Here is a 9,003-nt window from a genome sequence, read left to right as displayed (position 1 = left end):
CCCATCATCGCTGATCCATATCGGAAGAGGTGTGCCCCAGAATCTACTTCGACTGATAGCCCAATCCCTTGCATTTTCGAGCCAATTGTGAAAACGTTTATCCTGAATTGCAGATTAATCGAGAAAATTATTTCATATTAGACACTCATCTAAACGCACTAGTAATATATACCCAAGAATACTGATCCTTTCTTCTACTAACCTTCACATAATCAGGTACCCATTTCGTCTGTTCATTGCTTTCTAACAACTTATCTTTCATTTGCTCCACGCGCACAAACCTAACAGGTCAACCAGAAACAAACTTTAAAGTCCTAACCACACATGAAAAAGACAGAACAACGTTCATATCATATTTCTGCTAATTTCTACGTGCCATTTAGGTCAGATACTCCTACATATGAAATCTAAAATAGATAAATGAAACATGGAAAATCAGAATATCATAAAAAGTTTGGTGATATACACAAAGATAGCTTATATAGCTCCAAAAAGGGGCTGCCCGATATAATCACATGAAAAATCTTAGGATTATTATTTATCCCCAGAGAACTGGTACAGGAAAAAATCCTACATCTTTAAAGCCAAAGTTAGAAAAGGCCAAAGAGACAGATTGCCTCACTATACTAGCACTAAATGATCCAACTACTAAGACCTTAACTCAAGCTCATATGAAACATGAAGCATACCAACTCGGAACTGCTCTATATATGAGAGGGGTGTCTGATCTCCAGCAATATGGATATGAGTGAGTAAAGCTCCCCGTTTTGACAAGCCTGCCTTTGTTCTGAAATAACAAAATAATATTACTTCATAAATAAAAATCACCTACAGTAAAACAATCCAATGGTCCAAAATGTACTTCATTCTCTAAGAAACATGACAAATCATTATAATCTTAACCGACTAATCATGGCCTATTAAAAACATTAGGCATTAGTAATCACCTTAACAGCTTCTATAATAGCCTTGTCTGCATCTTTGACATAACGGCCTCTGAAGTCAGTAATTCTCTCAGTAAACGACCCATCGTCATCAACAGCAACAACTAAATTCTCACCCTGCAATGACGGATAAAATCATATACAAGTATGTTTAACACAATGAGATGAAGCAAAATTAGTAGAGTAGACAGGCATGGGTACTTAAACGATACTATAAGCCTAAGCAGAAGAATAAGTAACAACAAATGAGCATTTCTACGAAATCCCACGTAATTACCAACCCAAAATCTAAGATCAACTAAACCCCAACTGAATGACACTACATTATATTTTCTAGTCATGTGGTCAGAAACTGAAACAAAGGAAGAGAGAAATAAAATAGAATAGAAATTCTATTACGTTAACTACGGTCATGACGAACCTTTATAATTCTATTTCTATTTTATTCAATTTTAACGGAGTGATAAGGAAGAGGGTGTAGTCAAATCTAACCTTTTTAATTATCTTGTTCTGAAGACAAACACGATAATCATCTTCACCAAAGGCAGGAGCACAGTGGACAATACCAGTACCACTGTCATCAGTGACATAATCATCTGCTACTACTCGAAAGGCCTCACTTGAGAAATCGCTAAAGTACTCAAACAAAGGTTCATACTTCTTCCCAACCAGGGAAGCTCCATTAAATTTCTCCAAAACTTCATAAGAATCAGCTGCACTCTCAGGTTTCGCACCTTTCGCTTTAGGATTTGCATTCTTGGTATCACCAGCAGGTCCATTACTTACCTTGGTCTTGGGTTTATCAGTGGGAAGAGCTGACAACCGAGACTCAGCAACAACATACACTTTTCCAGTGTTCTTGTTACGAACCTTCACATAGACAAACTTTGCATTGACACACAAAGCAAGATTGCTTGGAAGAGTCCACGGAGTAGTAGTCCATGCCACAAAAGCAGCATTATCTTGATCCCCAATAACCGGGAAAGTCACCATGATTTCTGGATCAGGGACGTCCTGTAGACCCATTCTACCAATATCAGAGACCAAATTATCCAACAAAAGACAATTAAACATTAGCAAAAGCTGAAGCACACACCTTGTAGTTCTGACCAGCTTCAAAATTAGATAAAGGAGTCTTACAACCAGTACTATACGGCATTACCTGCAATTAAGTAACGAGTCAATAATAAGAATCTCTATTCACCAAATTCAAACAATGCAAGGAAGAAGAAGGCAAAACAAACCTTGAAGCCTCTGTAAACAAGATTCTTCTCAAAAAGCTGAGCAAAAACCCACCAAACACTCTCCATAAAAGGCAAATCCATAGTCTTGTAGTCATTCCTGAAATCAATCCAACGCCCAGTCCTAGTAATAACATTCTCCCACTCAGTAACATAACGAGTCACAATACTCCTACACTCCTCATTATACTTATCAATCCCCATCTTAATCACTTCATCTCTCCTCTTAATGTTGAGCTTCCGATCAATCTCGTTCTCAACAGGCAAACCATGACAATCCCACCCGAAGCGACGAGTGACATGGTGACCAGTCATGGACTGATACCGAGTCACGATATCTTTAATCGTACCGGCGAGGATGTGTCCGTAGTGAGGAAGCCCGGTGGCGAACGGAGGTCCGTCGTAGAAGATGTACTCAGGGAGATTCTCAGTGCGTTTGAGCTGAGTCTTGAAAGCATCGATTTGAGTCCAGTATGAGAGGACGTTTTCTTCTTGGTGAGGAAACGAGAACTCTTTGCCTTCGCATACTTCTTCCATGGCGGAAACTGATGAATCAATCTCCTCACGAAATTAGGGTTTCTGCAGATTTCTCTAGTTCGGCGCAACTGAATGATGTCAATGAAGAAGTCTTGGTAACGTTTTTTTTATCCTGAAGATGAAGGTTTTGTAAGTTTTTTTTTCTCTTAACCTTCTTACTGGGCCGGGGTGAAGCTTTCTTAAGCTAGTAAGCCCATAACTATGTTCACGGATGCTGTTTTTTTATTATTTTTATAATTCAGTTTTAGGATTTTGAATTTAAGATTTTTATTTAGAAAACCCCAAAGAAAAAAATTAGTTTTTGGTTTTTTGACAAAAATAAATTTATCAAAAACTAGATTCTCTAAAATATAGGAGAACTAAAAAGTCCAAAAAAATAATGAGAGATTGATTATAACAAAAATGTTTTCAGAAATATTAGTTTTAAAAAGAAACTTGATTTGTATGACAAATGAATTTCGTAAGAATATAAAAAAATATACCTAAAAAATCTTTCAAAATCTACAAACATAAGCCATATTTAAAAAAAAAAAAAAAATGGCCAAGAAGACTACGTAGTCAACAACAACAACAAAAATGGAGAATGTAAGTAATCCCAAACAACTTAACTTACTACAAGACTTTCGAAATCCCAATTGAATGCATCATAAACTGCATCTAAACTATGCCAGTGCCATCACAATTTAAACAACAATAAGTAAAACGAATATCAGTAGTGGAGAGAGTAACTCAGAGAATATATATATATATATACCTCAGTTTCCACTGGAAATGCAGCCTTCACACAAATCTTCCTGCAAACACACACAAAACAACAATCCATTTGTTTTACATAGGGATGTTAAAAATGGGTTTTACCCAGTTGGGTACCCGAAACCAGGATAGAATGGGCAGGACCCGTTTACACAAAATTTTACACGGGTTTTAAATGGGCAGGACCCATTTACACAAACTCTTACACGGATTTACCCTTCTGGATGATGGGTACCCATCGGGTTTTTTCTTACTTCATGTCAGTTAATCATAAGCCGACAAATCAGGGTACATATGCTCTCTCTCAAAATCGAGTGATATTAATTATAAGCATCATATAATTTCTTTTTGTATCAGGTTTTTGATTCTCATCATCAATCGTTTGACCTTTGATCTGGGTTCTAAAATTCTTATTTTGTGGGCTGCCCTCTGTTTATCATGCTTATTGAAGATGCTTGAGTTCGTCTCATGAAGTTGGACTGTGGTGAAAAACACGAAAGAGGCAATTTTAATTTCGAGGTGGCTATAATTTTCTTATTGCACATATTTGTTAAAGATTAGTTTGAGTGGGGGAGGAGAAGACACCAAGTTACGATTTGTCTCTTTGTTTCTTACTTTCTTTTATTGTTTTTATTTTTCTATGTTGACGGTGTTCAATTGTTCATGGTGGCTTTGGTTTAATATCTAGCTCTTTGATTGGTTTTCATTTTTCAGATCGTTTGATTTTGTTGTTGTTTATTCTATTCATTATCGACAATCTGGGTACTGTGTTAAGATGAAAATTTTACTTTATCTGAGGTGTGGGGCAGAAAAAAAAATTCCTGATGAGTTAGCATTCGGGGTACCCACAGGTAGTCTTAGTATAATCAGGTTTTTTGTGGGTTTACCCATAATACCGGATATAATAGGTATTTTGAGTAATAAAATACACAAAATACATAATAAATATCATATTTGTATACATAATACATAATATAAATACACAACGTAAAATGCAAAATACACCATATGAGACAAAAAAATTCGGGTACCCACGAGTTTACCCATAAAAGTTAAAACCCGTTCGGGTTTACCCACTAGACCTAAAACCCGTTCGGGTTTTTTGAATCTGGATTTTTTTTTGGCGGGTTTTTTCCGGGTTTGGGCCGGGCCGGGTTCTAAAGTCAGTATAATAAATTTCAATTCAAGATACCACTACATAGTAATATATAAGATCTCATCACCCCAATCATCATCAAAACAAAAGAAAGCTATCTCATACAGTGAATTGCATGCAATTTAAACAAACAGGGAAAGTGCCGAATCCAATTCGACAAACACTAATTGAAGCTATCAACATATAACCCTAATTTTGCTAATACAAATCTAATTCATCGCACCATTGAACCAAACAATTCGAGAATTGGCCAATTCAATCTCTAATTTGGTGAAGCAAAAACCCTTTCCAAATGATGAACTGCCACCGTCGATGGTGATGATGATATCTCTGGTGAAAGACGCTTTGCTTTACCTCTCAATTCTACCAAGAACTCTCAAGCTTTTTCCATTAAAATCATCGATCTACCGAGAGAGAGAGACGAGAGACAGAAACGCGAGAGAGAGAAGAAAGAAAGTAAATCGAAAAACAAAAAAAATAAAAATAAACTCTTTTTTTTTTACTCCAACCAGTAGAGATAATCTAAATTCTAAAGGTCAGTAAAATGCTACTTGTGTCACTTGTGTGTCATAATGTTACAAAATTTTATGTCACTAAATATGTAGTATTTTTTCTATAAATTATGTATGTTACTATTTGTCACTATATAGCTACACTTAGTTACAATAACTATTAACTTTAATTTTGTGACTAATTTGTAATAGTTTATAGAGATTATTTGTTATTAATCTTTTTTGTAGCAAACATATGTAACTATATGATACAAATTTACTAGTGTACTGATAATTTGTAACTTATTGGGTTAACTATGGAATACTACCCAAACTATACTAATTCTTCAATAAACATCTTAGACATTTTGCCTCTTTTCTAAACATCATAAACTATATTTTTCTCCGTACTATAATTTCTTCATTATCAACCCAATATTGTCATCATCGTACAATCATCATCATCATCATCATCATCATCATCATCATCATCATCATACTACCATCATACTATCATCATGTTAAAGAAAACTATAAACTACCCAAACTATAATTTCTTCATTATCAACCAATATTGTCATCTTACTATCATCGTCATCATCATCATCATAATCATACTACCATCATACACTATCATCATGTTAAAGAAAACTGAACTAAAATCAATCCGAACTGAACTGAAACCATATCAAACTAATCTGAACCAATTTAAAACCAAACCGAACTACACCAAGTCAAACTGAACCAAATTAATTTTGATTTGAGTTTAGTTTAGAACGTTTGTAGAACCGAACTCGAAAAAAAAAAACGGAAAAAAAAAAACAATCGAGCATATAACAATAACAATGGGCTTTGTTAATATAGGCCCAATTAAAGTAATGTAATAGCGAAATCCACGGAGAAAGAGCGACGGAGAGAGAGAGTGGGGGACGACGATGAGCAGCAGAAGAAGAAGAAGCGGAGACGAAGACAAGGGATTGCTCTGGAAACTTCCTCAGGTTAGGATCAAAGACGTCGGAAATGTTGGTCCAGCCTTTGGACTCGGTTTTGGTTGCGGAGTCGGTTTCGGCGCCGGTCTAATCGGAGGTAAAAATTTCCAATTTCGATCGCCCAGAGTTAGTACGAATCGCTCAAAGCTGTTTTATAGATAAACTGAGTAGAGAGATTTGATGGAAACAGGTGTAGGATTCGGACCAGGAGTGCCTGGATTACAGTTTGGTTTAGGATTTGGAGCTGGTTGTGGAATTGGTGTAGGTTTTGGCTATGGTGTTGGAAGAGGAGCTGCTTATGATCACTCTCGTTCTTATTATAACGTTGGGAAGCCATCTTTGTGAGTTATAAAAATTTAGTCTTTTTAGTTTTTTTTGGCTTCTGCAATTTCAGTTCTAGTGGTTTAAAGAGTAAGGAAGATGATTTGGGACTTGTTGATTTGTTTACAGGAATGAAGTTGATTCTCTTATTGATGAACTTGTTGTTAGTACCAAGAAGCTTGTGAAAGCTACTACCAAAGAAATCGACAAGTGGATAAAGTGATGAACATTAGTATGTTTTTAGCTTTTTTGCATTGTAGCTGCCAAGTATACGTTAGTGCTGTTGCTATGTTCTTTAGATCAAGAATGTAGAGACTCGGGGGCTAGTGGATCTCGTTTTGTATTGTACAATTGGTTATGGTATAAAGAACGTAATTTTACATGGCAGATTTATCATTCTGGTAAGTGGTAATGTGTATATTGTGAGTTCTGGTTTCTCGTTAAGTTGTTGTTTAGGGTGAAGCTTGAATCATCACAAACGCTAACTTGAAGTGTGAGTTTGAGCATTTGGTATAACCCAATTTAAAAAGGTAGAACCTGCTTAGTGGCACAGTGATCTTATCTCATCTCTAGGGCCAATGGCATAAAGTGGTTATGATTCGCTTCCACCAGGTGTCAACGCTGTGCTAACTAAGTCATTAGATCACTTGTGTTTCGATCCAAATGCTTTACTTGTTGTCGACTTTGCGGGAAGTATTTTCCAAAAGGCTTTTGTTCATTTTCGGGACTTGTCTGATGCTTCGATGAAATCCAGATGTCCCATGCTCCAATTCTTTATTTTGATGTAAAAAGGCAGTCCCAACTATTGATCCCATGAAAAAATAGAACCGTTGAGTTTGGGCGTCCACAGGACCACAATGATTCTAAATGACCCAAGGAATTTACTGAAAATCCAAAGTAAAGACTGTGGAAGGCTTGTGGATGACACTTCACAGTTAAGATTTCATGTGTTTGAGATTCTTGTAACACAGTTGGTAGTATAGGTGAAAAGCTAAGCCACACAAAAGAGAAAACAGAGGATATGGATAAAATAGATTATCCAACAAAAACCCATCTTAAAGCCACATCAGCATCCACAAACCAATCAGAGCAAAGAATCATATTTCACATTTTCAATTCAGACCAATCAAAATCCTAAACGAATCCTACCCTTCACCTTATAGCACCAGTTTCGTCTCTTCCTTCTTTCACTTAGCTCCTCCCTAGTGTTAAACCAGAGCAAAGCTTGAAACTTTGGACCAAGAAAAAAAAACAGATGGCGTCTTTGGGTGTGTCGGAAATGCTTGGTACTCCCCTTAACTTCAGGGCAGTTTCAAGATCGTCTGCTCCGTTGGCTTCAAGCCCGGCCACGTTCAAGACAGTTGCTCTCTTCTCTAAGAAAAAGCCAGCTCCTCCTCCTAAGTCCAAGGCCATCTCTGAGACTAGCGACGAGCTCGCCAAGTGGTATGGTATGTGATGTGTCTTCTTCTTACATCCCTTTCAAGAATCTCTGTTTCTCTATGGAATGTGTTTGTAAATTGTGATTCTTATGCAGGTCCTGACAGGAGAATTTTCTTGCCCGATGGTCTTTTGGACAGATCAGAGATCCCAGAGTACTTAAACGGTGAAGTTGCTGGAGAGTAAGACACTTCTTCATGTCTCTCTTGGTATGTTTTTAACGTTTGGCTTTTGTGCTTATGGTTCATTGGTCTGAATTTGCAGTTATGGTTATGACCCATTTGGTCTTGGCAAGAAGCCTGAGAACTTTGCTAAGTAAGCAGATTCTTTGAAACCTAAACCTGTTTCTTTGTTTCCTTCTCAATGTATCGAACTCGTTGTTAAGACTGGTCGTGTAATGAATGTGGTTGCAGATACCAAGCCTTTGAATTGATCCACGCAAGATGGGCTATGTTGGGAGCTGCTGGTTTCATCATCCCTGAAGCTTTAAACAAATACGGTGCTAACTGTGGTCCTGAAGCCGTCTGGTTCAAGGTTCTTACCTACTTCTCATCTTTATGAACATCCAATTGCCTTAGATTCTATATAGCAAAAAGCAAGAATGTGTTATGTGATGGGATGAACCTTATTGGTGTGTTACAATGCAGACCGGTGCTTTGCTTCTTGATGGAAACACATTGAACTACTTTGGCAAGAACATCCCAATCAACCTTGTTCTCGCCGTAGTTGCTGAAGTTGTTCTCCTTGGTGGAGCTGAGTACTACAGAATCACCAACGGATTGGTACATTACTCTCTACACTTAGCTACAGCCTACACTTAGATAGAAAAATGACTAACCTTGAAATGCTAATATCTGACAGGACTTTGAGGACAAGCTACACCCAGGAGGTCCATTTGATCCTTTGGGACTTGCGAAGGACCCTGAGCAAGGAGCACTACTCAAGGTTAAAGAGATCAAGAACGGGAGATTAGCCATGTTTGCGATGCTCGGTTTCTTCATCCAAGCTTATGTAACTGGTGAAGGTCCTGTTGAGAACCTTGCACAGCATCTCAGTGATCCTTTCGGAAACAATTTGCTTACCGTTATCGCTGGAACTGCCGAGAGAGCTCCTACTCTCTAAGCCATTTTCTAT

At 37.3% G+C, this 9,003-nt stretch overlaps 3 protein-coding genes and 1 long non-coding RNA gene across 5 annotated transcripts in view; 3 read left to right on the top strand and 1 right to left on the bottom strand.

The window, feature by feature from the left end:
• Positions 1-2,822, bottom strand: part of LOC104721008 (isoleucine--tRNA ligase, cytoplasmic) — an 8,276-nt gene extending 5,454 nt beyond the window's left edge. The window contains exons 1-7 of one of the 2 annotated variants that reach the window (XM_010438916.2): positions 2,189-2,822; positions 2,041-2,106; positions 1,437-1,958; positions 948-1,061; positions 690-787; positions 203-281; positions 1-102 (exon numbers count right to left, since the gene is read on the bottom strand). In XM_010438916.2, coding sequence (XP_010437218.1) covers positions 1-102; positions 203-281; positions 690-787; positions 948-1,061; positions 1,437-1,958; positions 2,041-2,106; positions 2,189-2,722 — 1,515 coding nt within the window. In that variant the 5' untranslated portion in view covers positions 2,723-2,822. The remainder of the gene's footprint in view (positions 103-202; positions 282-689; positions 788-947; positions 1,062-1,436; positions 1,959-2,040; positions 2,107-2,188) is intronic. The other variant, XM_010438921.1, reaches the window with a different exon arrangement.
• On the top strand, positions 3,523-4,162 carry LOC104721001. The gene is made up of 2 exons (XR_756884.2): positions 3,523-3,763; positions 3,833-4,162. It is a non-coding gene; the product is annotated as an uncharacterized LOC104721001 (long non-coding RNA).
• LOC104720994 (keratin-associated protein 6-2) lies at positions 6,003-6,828 on the top strand. The gene is made up of 3 exons (XM_010438895.2): positions 6,003-6,208; positions 6,302-6,452; positions 6,562-6,828. The coding sequence occupies exons 1-3, from the start codon at positions 6,058-6,060 to the stop codon at positions 6,653-6,655; spliced, it is 396 nt and encodes a 131-aa protein (XP_010437197.1). The 5' UTR covers positions 6,003-6,057; the 3' UTR covers positions 6,656-6,828.
• LOC104720982 (chlorophyll a-b binding protein CP26, chloroplastic) lies at positions 7,615-9,003 on the top strand. Its single transcript, XM_010438885.2, has 6 exons — positions 7,615-7,880; positions 7,967-8,051; positions 8,134-8,184; positions 8,283-8,403; positions 8,517-8,651; positions 8,731-9,003. The coding sequence occupies exons 1-6, from the start codon at positions 7,688-7,690 to the stop codon at positions 8,989-8,991; spliced, it is 846 nt and encodes a 281-aa protein (XP_010437187.1). The 5' UTR covers positions 7,615-7,687; the 3' UTR covers positions 8,992-9,003.

This window comes from Camelina sativa, chromosome 2 (genome assembly GCF_000633955.1).
Source record: "Camelina sativa cultivar DH55 chromosome 2, Cs, whole genome shotgun sequence".
NCBI lineage: Eukaryota > Viridiplantae > Streptophyta > Magnoliopsida > Brassicales > Brassicaceae > Camelina > Camelina sativa.
Note: the sequence above shows the minus strand (reverse complement) of the source record. Positions and strands in the feature narration are given on the sequence as shown.